The sequence below is a fragment of the Pan paniscus genome, chromosome 5 (assembly GCF_029289425.2).
Source record: "Pan paniscus chromosome 5, NHGRI_mPanPan1-v2.0_pri, whole genome shotgun sequence".
NCBI lineage: Eukaryota > Metazoa > Chordata > Mammalia > Primates > Hominidae > Pan > Pan paniscus.
In genome coordinates, this window is record NC_073254.2 from 180,661,983 (window position 1) to 180,678,220 (window position 16,238).

General features: G+C 41.4%; 2 protein-coding genes and 1 long non-coding RNA gene across 3 annotated transcripts in view; 1 reads left to right on the plus strand and 2 right to left on the minus strand.

Annotated features, from left to right (window-relative positions):
- LOC134730536 (uncharacterized) overlaps nucleotides 1-2,224 on the plus strand; it is a 26,579-nt gene extending 24,355 nt beyond the window's left edge. The window contains exon 3 of the long non-coding RNA XR_010112324.1: nucleotides 1,901-2,224. This is a non-coding gene — a long non-coding RNA (uncharacterized LOC134730536). The remainder of the gene's footprint in view (nucleotides 1-1,900) is intronic.
- The window catches only part of LOC134730529 (apolipoprotein(a)-like), a 16,191-nt gene extending 11,133 nt beyond the window's left edge, over nucleotides 1-5,058 (minus strand). The window contains exons 1-3 of the mRNA XM_063605055.1: nucleotides 4,971-5,058; nucleotides 2,220-2,340; nucleotides 637-711 (exon numbers count right to left, since the gene is read on the minus strand). Of these exons, the coding sequence (XP_063461125.1) occupies nucleotides 637-711; nucleotides 2,220-2,340; nucleotides 4,971-5,016 (242 nt within the window). The 5' untranslated portion in view covers nucleotides 5,017-5,058. The remainder of the gene's footprint in view (nucleotides 1-636; nucleotides 712-2,219; nucleotides 2,341-4,970) is intronic.
- LPA (lipoprotein(a)) overlaps nucleotides 1-16,238 on the minus strand; it is a 213,677-nt gene that overhangs the window by 100,664 nt on the left and 96,775 nt on the right. Inside the window, 2 exon segments of the mRNA XM_063605063.1 lie at nucleotides 8,009-8,190; nucleotides 15,568-15,727. Of these exon segments, the coding sequence (XP_063461133.1) occupies nucleotides 8,009-8,190; nucleotides 15,568-15,727 (342 nt within the window).

The following is a 16,238-nucleotide window of genomic DNA, read 5'->3' on the forward strand; positions in this document are numbered from 1 at the left end:
ATAGAGGTGCATCCCTCTTGAATGGCTTGGGCCACATCTTCATGGTGATCAGTGAGCTCTCACTCTTAGTTCTTGCAAAGTCTGGTCATTTGAAATTGCGCAGCACCCCCACCCCATCTCTCTCTGTGTCTTGCTCCTGCTCTGGCCATGTGACATGCCTGCTCCCACTTTGCCCTCCACCATGATTGTAATCTTCCTTAGGCCCACACAGAAGCAGAGGAGATGACAGCATCCTGCTTCCTGTAAAGCCTGCAGAAACATGTGCCAATTAAACTCTTTTCTTTATAAATTATTCAGCCTCAGATATTGCTCTAGAGCAATGCAATACAGATTGATGCCTCTGGTAGTGAACAGCTCTGTCCTGCGGTTTATACAGGTCCAAAAAATCACTTGCACTGGGTCTTCCCTCTGCAGATTCCCTCTAGAAACACTTCCCTCCTCTCTCATCCAACTGCCCTGGAAATTCTGCCTCAGGATTCTGTGCATGCATTCCCTGGTTCCTAGTGTTCCTTCCAGAAAAGGAAGAGACGTGGGGAGGAAGGAAGGGGAGGGTGGGAAGAAAGAAGGGATGGAGGAAGAGAGGGAGGAAAAAAGTCTTGAAGATAAGACCCCATGTCAGTTTTCCCTTAAACATACTTCTTCAAGCAGTGAGCAGCAGTCAGCACCCACTCTGGGGATATTAAGGTGCCTCCACAGAAGTGCTTTCCAAACCTAGAAAGAAAACATGCCAAGACTTTGGTCAAATTGGATGGTTTGTTCTACTTCATTGTACAGAAAGCCAGGAAGACAAGTTCACTCAGTTTTGATCATGTTCATATTCCCAAAGCAAAGGACTACCGCCCAGCGTCAGGATAGTAGAAACTTCGACCTGTGCTCCAGTAGTGAGATTTTTCAGAAGGGCCCATCTGTGCCACTTTTTTCGATGCCTGAGGCAAGCATAGGCACAGCCTGTCCCCAGGAGAGCAAAGCTAAGTGACTCCAGAATGAAGCTCTATAGCTGTGGGTTTCACCCCACAGCCCTGGACTCTGACAAAAGTGACCAGCCCAAGACCTTCCCGAGGTCTCTTTCATTTTTTATGACAAGATCTATGCAAGGTCACTCTTCAAGGAGCCAGATATGATCCTGAGCAGCAGTGACTCATGAGGGTCTTCTGATCTTACCTGAAAAGTTTACTTTTGGGGGATGTTTCTTGACTCACTTACTTTGTAGGACTGTGTAGGCAGTTGATAGATCAGAATAATGGTGTGAGCCACTTGGAGCCAGATTGCAACGAAGAGGAATAGAGATAGGAAGTGCATGATGGCAGTATGTTGATAGTCAGTGAGGACGTAGACCACCACACAGTTTAGGAAAGAATGAATCTGAAATATGTGGAAGGTGAAAGCTCTGTAGAGCAAGAAGTTACTAAACGATAAAGTAAAGAAAAATCAACTCAACAGCAGAGTGAAATGCGATGCGATCAGGTTTGTCGATGGCATTTCACAAACTTACAGAAGGAAGTCTCTTTAGAGGAGAACAGCAATTGAGCACAGGTGCCCTGGTGTAGAAAGGAGATGAGGAAGCAAAACATGCAGGCAGATGGGTCTGTGTCCTATGTGTTCTTCCTAAGAGATACCCAAGCAAACTGAACTTACGAATTGCATGTTCCACTGAAACGATACCCAAAATGTCCAGGTTCTGTGGGATCGGACTGATTACTCTTCATTTATGGGGATCACAACCTATAATTTGTTCATGTGTTTGTGAATAGATGAGTAGCCTCGGCATTGAATTCAATGACTCACAAAAGTGTAAAAAAAAATCTGTGGCCTGTGATAGACTGTAGGTAAGTTTGCTCTTGTCCTCCCTCACTGCAAAGTGTCACATTTCTAAAAACTTCCCTTTCTTTTCATCTGACAGTGAGACAATGGATATCCATAGAAACCCTCAGAGCATCTTCAATATTTTCCAAAAGTATTGGAACTTGGTGCAAATCACTGTGCCTACAGATTTTGATGGAGCTGCCCAGATCAAGAAAAAGATTTGTATTTTGGCTATTTTCCAAGTACAGAACCTATAATAATATAACATTTTTTAATTTTTCTATATTTTTTCCTCCTTCAGAAAACAGAGAGGCAGGTATTGATGCATCAGCTGTGTGGGTTCTGTGTAAATGTAGAAGGGTTTTGTGGGGCTTACATGGAAGGACAGTATAGATGGTTTCTGGGCCTGTTCTTACCTTGTTCTAAGACTGACTTGCCAGGGCCAGGAATGTGGGTGGGCCACACACCCCCCTACAATGCTTCCAGGACATTTCTTCGGCTCCACTTGAGACTTCCCACAATCAAATGAAGAGGATGCTGTGGCACAAGGTGGGAAAAGAAGTCGCATTTGAGTCCAAGTTAGCAATTGTGTCGTTTAATTCAGGACGAATTCCAAGCACTAGTTTTTCACATCTCAAAGGTGAAATTAAATGGTAAAATCATAAACACTCTTTAGATTTTTCTTTCTAAGTTTAAAAAGTGGTAGTAAACAACACAGGACACTCTCCTTTTAAGGAAATATAAGTTCTTTCTAAACCATGTAAAGTTTACTGAAAAGCACAAAGGATTCTTTTGCATGTGAGTCTCTGTGTGTGGACATATGTGCATGTGTGTATGTGATTTTATGTAGCAAGGATAACTGTCCTATGTTGAAATGTTGCCTTCTCTCAGCCAGCTTCAGGACAGTTCTTCTGGGGAGCCTCCCATGACTAACTGACTGCTGTGGGGGTAATTTACACACACATGCCTCTATTCTTCTTTTCCTCCTCCCTGCCTTCTCTCTGCAGCAAGCCCACAAGGTCTCTGGAGGTAGGGAAAGTGTCCCATCTTTGGTACCACCCATCAATGCCTACAACAGTGCAGGGGCTACGGAGGGTGTTCAAAAATGCTTCTCTGTTGTCTCCAGCCCTTCAAGGTCTTCAAAACTATAAACATTAATATAGTTAATAATTATTCATATAATTATTAATAACAACTGCAAGAGGAAATTCCTCCCCAACCAACCAGAGATTCTACACTCCAGTGAATCTGGAACCTGAGTTTTCCAAATAACTTTTCATTTGCCATGGGTTGTTTTGAGAATCTATCTATGGAAGTCTTTTGTAAAAAAGAAGCATGGCATGGAATGCAATCATCTTCTCTAGTGCTGAGCTCAATTTCTGCTAGTATGCCTTACATACAGTAAACATGCATCGTTGTACTAAAAGAGTAACTACAGAAATTATACCCTACTCCTACTATTCAAAAGAAAACTGAATGTTTCTATTTATTTTTACTTATTTATTATTTGTACTGAATGTGTTGGTGGAAATGAAATAGTTATTAAACTCTTTCTCCAACCAGAGGCTCTAACTTTCTCAATCATGAGTCAAACCTGAATATCCCACCAACCACATCCTTCTGCAGGAAACACTCCTCAGGATTTCCAAGTGTCTGATGGGAACCCTTCTCATCAGGGTTGGGGTTAACCTCACTTGCCTTACATCAAGGTAAGGTGGGGAACCTCACAGTCCATTGGAAAAAATCTTGTTCCCATTCTTCCTTCTTTCTCCAGTCTCTAAGAATCTGATTCTCATACATCCTCAATGTGGGTGAGGACAGCAGAATTGCACCTGGGAAGCTACTGCACTTCCCTTCCATGGGAGTCAAAGGTGCATGAGTCCCAGGCACTACCGTGGGTGTTTGAGGCAGGTAAGTCAGACTGGGCTTAAATTCAAGGCAGCCTGTCAAGGATAGAGAGCCCAGGCAGTGAGAGGCAGTGGCGTGTACTAGACCGGGCCAGAAGCGGAGAACTGGAACTGACCCCATCAAGGGACTTTGAGGTAGAGGAGCCACCAAGATGCTTCTGCCATAGCACCGACAAAATAGAACAAAAGCACCCACTTGAGAAAAAAGTCAGCTATCAACTCACACTAAATCCAGAGACCACAATGCCACATTATAATAATATTGGCCAAGTAGAATCTTTCCTATCACCCTAAGCTCTCCTTCTTCCTTCTTGCTCTCCCCAGGAGTGGCCCAAATGTGACGATGGGCAGTGTGGCTCCCATGATCTTCATCACTGCCCTGTACCACCTCCCCAGGCAATCTCAGGATGCTGGTCTTCAGTGGACTTGGAGGCCAAGCTTCCTCCCCCAGCTCAAGGTCCCTTCACATGGCAGACCCAACCACAAGCAACCAAATTACACAAAAGAAAAGTCCAGGGTGGTGTTCTGTAACTTGGACAGACAAGTTGATTGGTCAGCAGGAAGAAAATAGGGAACAAGTACAAGTGGCTTTTTTTCCCCATGGATTTGTTACCCCAATCATTTAAGATCTAATGTCAATTCCCCTTCACCTGATCCAAGCCTCATACTCCCAATAAGAGTCTCAGAGCAATGAGGAAGGAACCAAACAAGCAGTCTCTAAGCAATGTCACTAATGGGACTCATGAGTAGTAATCTTACGAGAAAGGCCATCCGGGGCTAAAGAGCTGCACTACCCTTCATTGATTTCCTAGGATGGCCATCTGAGGTTTACAATGTGCATTACATGCTTAGCTGTTTCCTGCTGTTCGTATTTTTTTTTCTTCTCAGCTGCAGAAGAGGACAGTTTTTCATCATAATGACTCTAAATTTGTTTTTCATGCATCCCACGCTAGACAAAGAAGGGTTCGGTGGGACTATCCCGGGCTGATTAGATCACCTCTAAGTTTGCCCTTTGGGAATTTGACATTTATTTTATTTATATGTGTGTGGTGGGAGGGGCGGGTGTTTTCCTAACAAATGGGGCCAATAGTAGGGCAGGTTCAAGGTGGCCATGATGAAAAGCAGGCTCTGGTGGAGAGGGCAGCCATCTCCTCCCCAGAAGCACTCAGCTCAAAAGCCATTTTCTGGGGTTTTTTTTGTTTTTTTTTCCAAATCCATATTAAGGAAGCAGTTTCCTTACCAAAACAGAAGGCAACTTACCACAGAGAGGGATATCACAGTAGTCAAAAAGTTTTCTTGGATTCATTGTGTAGCACCAGGGACCATTGATGTCACCATCAGGGTTACGGCAGTACTAAAAACAAGCAGGCATGTAAGCTCCAGCTCACGTGGAGCAGGAGAGGGAGAAGATATTCTAAGGCACACACGTTTCACATCTATTCTTAGAAGACAAAAGGGAGTGTTCCTTCTTCCTTTCTTTCTATCATTATTATATTTTTTGACAAAGTTATTTTTTTCTATGCTGTAAGCCATCAGTCATAGTCAAAAGGAGTTATGAGGCCACACCCTTAACCAGGGGGTGGTGACCCTGAAGGGTCTTTGGAGAATGTGCCACTTCTCCAGGAGCTTGACCCACTGGAGGTCTTAGAGCTAGAGCCCCAGAGGACAGTGGGACATCATTGATGAGCTTTGTCCCTGGGGGGCTGAGGGGTCTTCTACCTGATAAAGCCTGTTTGCTGTTGATTCAGAAATGCTTACTTCCATGCATTATGCACCATCCACAGCCAAGACACACAAAGGCAGTATCATCCTTAGCTTCCTGTGATATTGTGATGGAATAAGAAATGTATATTGGGTCTCTGCCCCCCAGTTCTTAAGACAGAGCTCCTAAATCCCTTGGAGTTTCCTGGGTGAAGGGAGCTGCAATGAAGCAACTCTTGGTGGGTTCCTGGATAGCCCCAGGGGCTGGTTGCCAAGGGAACCAACCATGTGACTTGAGGGTTGGAACTGTTCAGCCCCACCCTCCAACCTCCAGGGAGGGAAGAGGGGCCGAAGGTGAGCCGATCACCGATGGCCAATGATGTAATCAACTGTGCCTCTGTAATGAAACCTCCATAAAAACCCAACAAGACTGCACTTGGAGAGCTTCTGGGTTGCTGAACACTTAGGGTACTGGGGACTGGTGCACTGGAGAGGGCATAGAGGCTCTGAGCCCCTTCCCACGTGCCTTGCCCTGTGCATCTCTTCAACCTGGCTGTTCACCAGGATCCTTTTTAATATCTTTTATAATAAATGAGTAAATAAAAGTAACATGTTTCCCTGAGTTCTGTGAGCCACTCTAGCAAAGTAATCAAACCCATGGAGGGTCATATAGAAAAACAGATTTTTATCCAGTTGGGCAGAAGTACAGGTCACAGCCTGCAACTTTGGATTGGCATCTGCAGTGGGGCAGTCTTGTAGGACTGAGCCTTAACTTGTGGGATCTGACACTGTCTCCAGATAGAGTGTCAGGACTGAGTTACATTGTAGGACACCCAGCTGGTATCTGCTGGAGACTTGCTTGGGGTGTGAGGAGAAATCCCCCCACATCTGGTGTGAGAAGTGTTATGCTGCATGGGTGTGAGAGTGGGGGAACACAGACACTTTGGTTTTTCCTATATCTCAGTCTTCCCTATTCATAGGCCCCAAAGTAAACCATCGCAGAGAATGCATGAGGCTAAGGGAAGTCTCACGGTGACCTGATGGCCCATCCAAATCTTTTCTAGAAAAATCTGACTTAAGCCTCATAGAGGGCGTCTCTAACTACTAGAACCCAGAGCAGTGTGGTTCCCCAACTTTTTTGGCACCAGAGACCAGTTTCATAAAAGGCAATTTTTCTGTGCACCTGGGGTGAGGGGGCGATGGTTAAAGGATGACTCAAGTACCTTCCATTTATCGTGCACTTTATTTCAATTATTATTACATTGTAATATATAATGAAATAAATGTGCATCTCACCATAAGGTAAAATCAGTGGGAGCCCTGAGCTAATTTTCCTGCAAGTAGGTGGTCCCATCTGGGGGTGACGGAAGCATGACAGATCATCAGGCATTAGATTCTCATAAGGAGCATGCAATCTAGATTCCTCACATGTGCAGTTCACAATAGGGTTTGTGCTATGAGAATCTAATGCTGCCGCTGATCTGACAGCTGGCAGAGCTTAGGCAGCTATGAGAGTGATGGGGAGCAGCAGAAAATACAGATGAAGCTTTGTTCGCTTCCCCGAAGCTCACCTCCTGCTGTGCAGCCCAGTTCCTAACAGGCCACAGACAATTACCAGTTCCAGTACCAGTACCAGTACCAGTACTGGAGTGGGGACCCCTGGCCTAGAGGACAAGCACTAGAAACGAGAAACAGCACCCAACAATGGAAACAGTAAAGAAATGTCACAAAAGAGAAGAGGCCTGAGAACCCCCACATGCGTGGGGCTTTGCTGGCCTGTGCTGCTTGCACTTTCCATGCTAAGGCTAATTATGCTTAGCCTCCTGAAGTCTTTCCAGTATTTTCCTCTGCCCCTCTTCTGTTCGAAAAGATTTGTCAGCAAAGGGAAAAAGAGTCCAAATCAAAGTGGCTTACATTTTTTTCCAGACCTGCCCATTTACTTGTCCCTGGAATGAACTTGCTGTGTCTATGGGGCTCCTGGGCAGCCCATTCCTGGCATGGAGTCCCAGTAACAGTGGTTGCCTTCTTGCCCCGGTATCCTTTCCCATTCCCAAACATACAGTCTGTAGATAAAAATAAAACAGATGATTACAGACAGCCAGGCAGCCACATAGACCCAGGACGATACGGAATCAATGCGGTCATGTCAGGCTTCTCTAGGACGACAGAATCAGGGGCCACATTCCTCAGGAGCCACAATGCTGAAGACTGCAATGAACACTATTTTAAGAAATTACTGGAAATGCTTATTGGCTTGGAAATAATCACACAGTTGACAGCATGTTAGAATAGGAATTTGACTGGGACACTGAAATAACCCATTTTAGAATAAGGTGAGTGGTTAAGTTGAGCACCCTGGAGGTTTTGCGCCAGTCCTAAAGTCACTACTCCCTCAAGCTGTGCCAAAAATCACAGCTCTGGCTTTCCCAGGGACGGCACTGAGACTTCCTTGGTCATGGCAGACCCTCAACCAACACTCGAGCTCCCGTGTAGCACTAAAGGCTTCTGCATCAGTGTGGTTTTTCATGTCTTTTCATCCCGTTGTCCAAGCACATAGAGAGGTATGTGCTAGACAAGGTAAGACACAGACTTCTTACCTTGTTCGGAAGGAGCCTCTAGGCTTGGAACCTGGATAACAGTCGGAGGAGCGACCACAGTCCCTTCTGTGTCTGAGCATCGCGTCAGGTTGCAGTACTCCCACCTGACGCTGGGGTCCGTGGTAAAACACCAAGGGCCTGTATTCGCATCTGGATTCCTGCAGTAGTTCATTGTCAAGCCACTGGAAATTCCAAAGCAATACAAGTTACAGGAGGCGGAAGAATATTCAGGGACATCCAGCACCCTCTACATTTTGTTCTAACAAAGTCTTAACAAGTGTCTTTGAAATATTCTCATTAAAGGTACCATACAATTGCCACAAAACAAATGTTCATCAACTTCCCATTTGTGCATGCCTTTCAAAGATAGATGATAATTTTTATTTTAAAATATCAAAAGTAGTATATGCTTGTATTAGTCCGTTCTCACATTGCTATGAGGAAATACCGGAGACAGACTGGGTAAGTTACAAAGAAAAGAGTTTTAATTGACTCACAGTTCCACATTGCTGGGGAGGCCTCTGGAAATTTACAGTCATGGCAGAAGGCAAGGGAGAAACAGGCACCTTCTTCACAGGCAGCAGGACAGAGTAAGTGCAAGTAGGAGAAATGCCAGACACTTACAAAACCATCAGATCTCAGGAGACTCTCTCACTGTCATGAGAACAGCCTGGGAGAAACTGCCCCCATGATCCAGTTACCTCCACCTGGTCCTGCCCTTGACACATGGGGATTATCAGGATTATAGAGATTACAAGTCAAGATGAGATTTTGGGTGGGGACATAGCCAAACCATATCAATGCTCCATATAAAAACTGAGATCATACATAAATGTGCAAAAGAAAGGAACCAGAATACCCTCCTTCTACCTTCTGCCAAGCACATACCCCTAGAGGAACTGGTATACGGATTTTGATGTGTGTCTTATAGACTGTTACGCATATACAAATGCGTCTATACCTGTCTAACTCTCTGTATCTCTTTCTACAGGACTGTATAGTAACATGTGAGTTGGAACTAACATATGTTTCTCCAAGGAGGAAATGCCATCCAAGATGATATCATTCCCAGGCCAGCCCCCTTACTCTCTGTACTCGTTGTGTAGCTAAAAGGCTCTGCATTTACAGTGAAAAACAACCATGAAAATAGCATTAGTGTCAATACCACTTCAGGTGGGTCAAGTGAGTTTGAGTCTAAAAGACTTATAAAAGCTGACCTGGAAGACTAGCTCCCAGGCAGGATGCTGTTTCTCTAGGATGGGTTCCTGGGCAGAACCTCCTCTCCTACTCTCAGTCCATCCTCTACTGGCCACAGCCACTCCGGGACTGACAGAAGGGGGATGAGATGAAGGAACAGTGGGACCCAAGGCATAAAGTGAGAGGGCTGGCTAGACTATGGGATCTGAAAAGGTCCATCAGCTATGGAGGGGTCAGAAAAACAATTGAGTAAGTAAGAGGCACAGGCTGGGTGCTGTGGCTCACGCCTGTAATCCCAGCACTTTGGGAAGCCAAGGCGGGTGGATCACGAGGTCAACAGAGCGAGACCATCTTGGCCAACATGGCAAAACCCCATCTCTACTAAAAATACAAAAATTAGCTGGGCGCAGTGGCGCACATCTGTAGTCCCAGCTACTCATGAAGCTGAGGCAGGAGAATCTCTTGAACCCTGGAGTTGGAGGTTGAAATCAACCGACATCAGGCCATTACACTCCCGCCTGGCGACAGAGCGAGACTCTGTCAAAAAAAAAAAAAAAAAAAAGCACAGCCGGTGAGGACCCCGGTGTGGGGGGATCTTGGAGAATGTGCTCCCCTTCGTTCCTCCCAGGAATGTTGCTCCAACCTCTCAGAATCCTCACATTCATGACATGTGGCTGTCTGAGAAAACTTGAAATGTATTATATACCATGGGAATGCAACATTGTCTCTGTAGAGACTCTATACATGTGACCCAGTCTCAAGCCCAGATTCCCCATTCCAGCAAGCTGATTCTCCAAGCAGCTGGATGTGTTAGCAAGTATAGTATATGAGGGAGGTTTTTGATCTATTTTCAACTGAGGTATATTTTCATGTATAGTCAAATGCACAGATCTTAGATGTAGTTTGATGACTTCTGATGAACATGTACACTTGTGTAACTCACACTTCAATCACGATACAGGACATTTACATCACCCCAGAAAAAAACTTCGTTTTACTGCTCAATCAATCTCTGCTACTCTCTTCCCATGGCCAGAGGCAAATGATATTGGTTTCTTTCACCAGAAATTAGTTTTACCTTTCTGGAACCTTACATCAATAGACTCATACATAATGTTCATTTTTGTTATCTGGCATCTTTCTTTAATGTAATATTTTTGAGCATCTTCCATACTATTTGAGAGTATCAAAAACATGCTCCCTTTTATTGCTGAATAGTATGCCATTGTATGACTAGTTCACAAATTATTTAATCATTTTCTTATTGATTGACTTGAAATTGTCTACAGTTTGGGGTTATAAAAAATAAAGCTGCTATGAATATTCTTGGAGATGTCTTCGTGGACTTATGTTTCCATTTCTGTGGGGTAAATATTCACAAACAGGATTGCAGGTTTGTAGGGTAAAAGTGCATTTATTGAACTTTTGGAGAAACCATCAGACTGATTTCAAAAGTGGTTGTATCATTTTTCACTTTCACCAGCATATGAGAGAGTTGCACATCCTTGCTCTACATCAGTGACATCAGTTACTGTGGTGTCTTCTTAATAATATCCATGTCCACTGGGTGTTTGGTGACATCTCATGATGATTATAACTCTTTATTTTTCATGGCTGAGATATTGGACATTTTTTCAGGTGCTTATTGGCTATGTGTACATCTATCTATCCCCAAGAAATGCCTATTCAATCTGTTGCCCATTAGTTGTTTGTCCTTTGTTTAGTGAGTGGGAGAAATGTTCCTATATTCTGGACACAAGCCATTTGTCAGATATATGGACAGAGAGCATTTTTCTTCTCATGTGTTACTTGCCTATTTATTTTGTTAACAATGACTTTTGGTAAGCATGAGTTTTCATGAAAGCCCACATTATAATTTGTTTTCTTTTATAGTGCTGTTTACAGACTCCTGCCTCAAAAAAGTTTGCCTTCTCCAAGGTTGTGAAGATTTTATATTTTTTCATGGAACTTTCATATTTCAGGTTCAGTTTTAGCTCTGACACTTAGGTGGAAGAGATATCAAAATAATTTGAGATGAAAAGCAAAAGTCAAGTTCTGCTTTTGTTTTGTATCATGGATATCCAAATGGTTCAGAATGATTTTGTAAAACATTTTTGTCTCCATTGAATTGCTTTGCCATCTATACGGAAAATCCATTTACCATATATGTATGTGGGTCTGGTGGTGGACCATCCCTTTTTAGGTTTGCATACTTTTTTGGCCAATAACACATATCCTTTTTTTTTTTTTTTGAGACAGTGTCTCATTCCGTCATCCAGGCTGGAATGCAGAGGCATGATCAATGCTCACTCATGGCTAGACCTCCTGAGTCAAGCAATCCTCTCACCTCAGCATTCCGAGTAGCTGAAACTACATGTGCAAGTCATCACATCCATCTAATTGTTTATTTTTTGTAGAGAGAGGGTCTCACCCTGTTGCTAAGCCTGGTCTTGAACATCTGGGCTCAAGCCATCCTCCAGACTCAGCCTCCCAAAATGTTGGGGTAACAGGCATGAGCCAAGGGGCCAGGCCAATACCACATGTCTTGATTCCTGTACTTTTATAAGTCTTTATATTAAGGTATATAAGTCCTCCAATTTTTTTTTTCAATAAAGGACTGTTGCAGTAGTGCTTGGGTGTGGGTTTCATCCAAAGATCAATTTCACGAGAACTGATATGGAGTCTTTTAATTTATAAGCATGGTGTATATTTAGATCTTTTAATTCTTTCCTCAACATTGTTTTCTAGTGCAAGGTGTATAGTCCTTGAGCATAGTGTGTGAAATTTATCACTAAATATTTTTTGGTTTTGATACTATTGTCAGTGATATTGCTTTAAAACTTTAATTTTCCAAAGGATCATAGAATGTATACAGAAAAAGTTTTTGCACATTGAGCACGTATAAACTTTTGTTTCTTCAATTTGACCACATTCACTTATTAGTCTTTAGGAGTGCCTGCATCCATTAATCACCACTCCAGCTTATTTATGATTCAGGTTTTCATGGTATATATCCTTTTTCATATTTTGGTGTTTAAAGTAGATCTTTACACTTAAAGAGTATTTATTCTAAAAAGAACACACTTAGCTGTGGTTTTTATTCAATTTACAATCTCTGCCTTTTATTTGTAATGCTTAATCCTTTTACATTTAATATACTCATAAGGTAGTTCAGTTTATGTCTACAATAATGCTATGTATTTTCTGTTTACACCATATCTTTTATATTCTTTATTCCTCTTTTTCTTCCTTCTTTTGGATAAAAGGACAATTCCTCTTATTATCCATTCCTCTCAGTTTAAATTTTTTTGGTTGTCCTAGGATTTATAATATCCCACCTTAAACTATCACATTCAACCATCTATTAATATTATATAACTTCATGGATAATGCAAAAAACTCATTAACAGTATACTTCCATTTATCGTCTGCATTATTTGTGCTACTGTTTTTATGAATTTTACTACTACATATGTTGAAACAACAATATATTCCTATTATTTTAATTAATATCACAAATTGTCCTTTAAATAAATTTAAAAATTAGATAAATAAGAGTATTTTATATTGACACTGCCATTTGCCATTTCCAGGGCTCTTCATTACTTAGTATGGATTAAAGTTCCCATCTGGTATTGTTTTTCTTCTACCTGAATAACTTTCCTTAACATCTTTTAATACAGAAGCCTGCCTTGGAAACATTCTTTTGTTTTTTTGCTTGTTTCCTCTGGAGGTGGCAGAATACGTATTTACATCATGTTTATTTTAAAGGGTTTTTTTGTTTGTTTGTTTGTTTTGGCTGGACATGTCGTCCTAGGTTGATCTGTTTTTATTTCTTTTTATCACTTTAAAGATGTTATGCCATTGTTTCCAAGGAGAAGGCATCAGTCACTTTCATTACTGTCCCTCTATGTAAATGATATTGTTTTCCTCTGGCTTATAAGATTATCCTTGTTATCTTTGATGTTGGATGATTTATCTATAATGTACCCAAGTAAATCATAGAGTTTTGCTTTTAAAAGTACTATTTCTGATTCATTGAGCTTCTTGACTGTGAGTTTATCATTTTCTTCATACGTGTAAAGTCTTCAGCCATCATTGCTTTGAGTATTTTTTTCTGTCCCAATATCTCCTTCCTGTCCTTCTGTGACTTGCTTTACCCATATATTAAATCTTCTGCTATTTTCACTGATATCCTTAAGGTTCTATTTATTTTTTTCAGCCTTTCTCTCTCTCTCTTTCTCTATGTGTGTGTGTGTGTGTGTGTGTGTGTCTTACAGATTGTATGGCTTTCATTGAGTTATCTTCTAGTTCACTTTTTCTTCTGTAATGTATAAACTAATATTAAGGCCATCCAGTGAGTATTTTATTAAGGTTATACTTTTTTGTAGTTCTTTAATTTCCATTTGGTTGTTTTACGCATTTGCTTTTTTTTATATTCTGCATTTGTTTCCCTCACGTTCATGTTTTCTTTAAATCTTTGAACACAATTATCATATATACAGTTTTAATTTCTTTGTCAATTCCATTGTTTCTACTATTTCTTGGTCTATTTGTATTGACTGGTTTTTCTCCTAGTTATGGATCACACTGATTGCTTTTTCCTGCCTCATAACTTTTAAATGATGTCACTCATTGTGAATGCAACATTACAGAGCACTGTAATCATGTTATTTACCTCCAGTGATGGTTGAGTTTTCTTCTGTCAGGCAGTTAATTTACTTGGAGATCATTTGGGTCCTTTTAGACTTGGTTTTTAAGCTTTACTAGGGTGTTTCTGGGGTAGTCTTTATTCTAAGAAGGCATAAATCCTACTCCTAAAGTATGACATTCTGGGGTCTCTACTGAATGCCCGAGATGTTCAATGAGGTGTCTCTCCTCGGGCTGATCAGAACCCCGGTATCCCCCAGTGCTACATGAGCTCTGACATCACCATTGAGCTCACTGTTTCCCTGAATTTGTCCTTTCCCTAGTAGTGGTTCTCTGTCCCACTTTGTAGAATTTCTCCCTGTGCATATGCAGTTTATATTAGACTTCCATGCATATTCCTTCATCTCCTTTTCACCACAAATTCTTTCTCATTATTACCTAGCCTAGAAAATCCACATTTTCTTAGCTATGCCAAACTCCAGTCTCTTTCCTCAGTTCAGCAAGACTGCTGTGGTTGGCTTTGGCTCCAATTCCTTGCCCTTCAGTCCAGGAAGGTTCTCCAGGAAGAAAGTCAGAATAGTTACAGAGTTGTGCTCATTCATTTCCTTTTCTAAATTATCTCAGTCCTGTACTGTCTCTTGTCCAACATGTGGAAAGTTTTTTTTAATATCTTTTATAGTCATTTATGGCAGAAGGCCAGTTTTTGTCAGACCTGGTTTTTTGTCCATGTACCTGCCCATTTTAATCTCCATATCTGTTTACTTCCTAATTCTCATCTACATTCTTGCTTTTGCTCTTCCTGTCCTGGCAACCCATATCCCTTCAGAAAACTGGAGCTTAGAACCCAGTGTGTTCACACAGGTTTATATATATTAATTATATTATATTATATTATATATTATTATATTATATTATATTATATTATATTATATTATGTTTTTGTGTGTGTGTGTGTGTGTGTGTGTGTGTGTATGTGTGTGTGTCCTGCAAATTGTATGGCTATACAGCTTGCAGCTGTGCAGGCTATAGGGTATTTGGTCATCAGTCAGGGACAGACATAAAAACCTTGCATGTTTCCCTAGAACATATATATATATATATATGTGTATATATATACACATATATATGTATATATATACACATATATATGTATATATATGTGTATATATATATGAATACTAGTCTGTATGAACATATATGTATGAACATATATATGAATACTAACTTATATGAACATATATATGTATATATATACATACTAGTCTGAATAAACACACCTGGTTTTATATATATTCATATACATGTGAATTATTTACTTGTGACCCATGACAAAAATGGCAAACAACCTTCATTTCAGAGAAGGGAGGTTAGAATGATAGAATTGCATAGGTGAAAGAGTGCATTGATCTTTTATGAGCATTGTAGAATGGCACTCTAAGTATTTGATCATTTGATCTCTTGAGCTTTATATTAAAAAGACCTCATCAGCTCCATGTAGCCTTCTGCTTCCATCAGACTATTAGAAAAGGTAGCAAGCCTAAAATACCTATTCTCTCAGACTCTTTGATCAAAAGCAAAGTTGTTTGGACATTTTGACACACCTTCTGGGTCTAAGGGAAATTTGGTCCTAACAAGTTAACTTGAAGCAAGGCTCTTCTAGGAGGAACTTAAGTTGGCTGTTGCTCCTCTTATAAGTAACATCAAAGACATACTCATTTGGGTAGTTTTCTGGGGTCCTCTGATGCTGGTGTGGTGTCATGGATGACCAAGATTGACATGTCCTTCCTGTGACAGTGGTGGAGAATGTGCCTCGATAACTCTGTCCATTACCATGGTAGCACTGCCGGACCACAGGGGTTTGCTCAGTTGGTGCTGAAAATAGACAAAATCAAGCTGAGTAACTACTAGTATGCAGAAACATGTGAAGCAATTTATGACACAAACAGGACAGTAGTTTCAGAATTATGACTGTTCTCTTTAGTATACTCACAAGCAGAAGGACATGCTGAAGCAAAAACAATAGATTAATAGCATTCTAATATTTTAGTAAATTCTTAGAAATTTTATATTCAAAACCTGGTGGGAAAAGGACATATCAGTGTGCTTACAATTGGAACAAAGACTCATGTGCAAGCTCTTTTGTATGGCTCTCTACTGGTTGTTCATGAGAACAATGAGGCAGGAAACCAGACGATGATGGATTAGGCTATGCGGGCTGTAGGGTGATTGGCTGTCAGTAGGGGACAGACATGAAAACCCTGCACATTTCCCTAGATGATTGCTCCTGAAAAGCCAAAGCCTTAAGCTTCTGGAGGACGGGGCAGGTCATGGTCCTGCATCTAGTACTTGGAGGCAAAGACCCATTGCTTCTTAGAGAAGGATG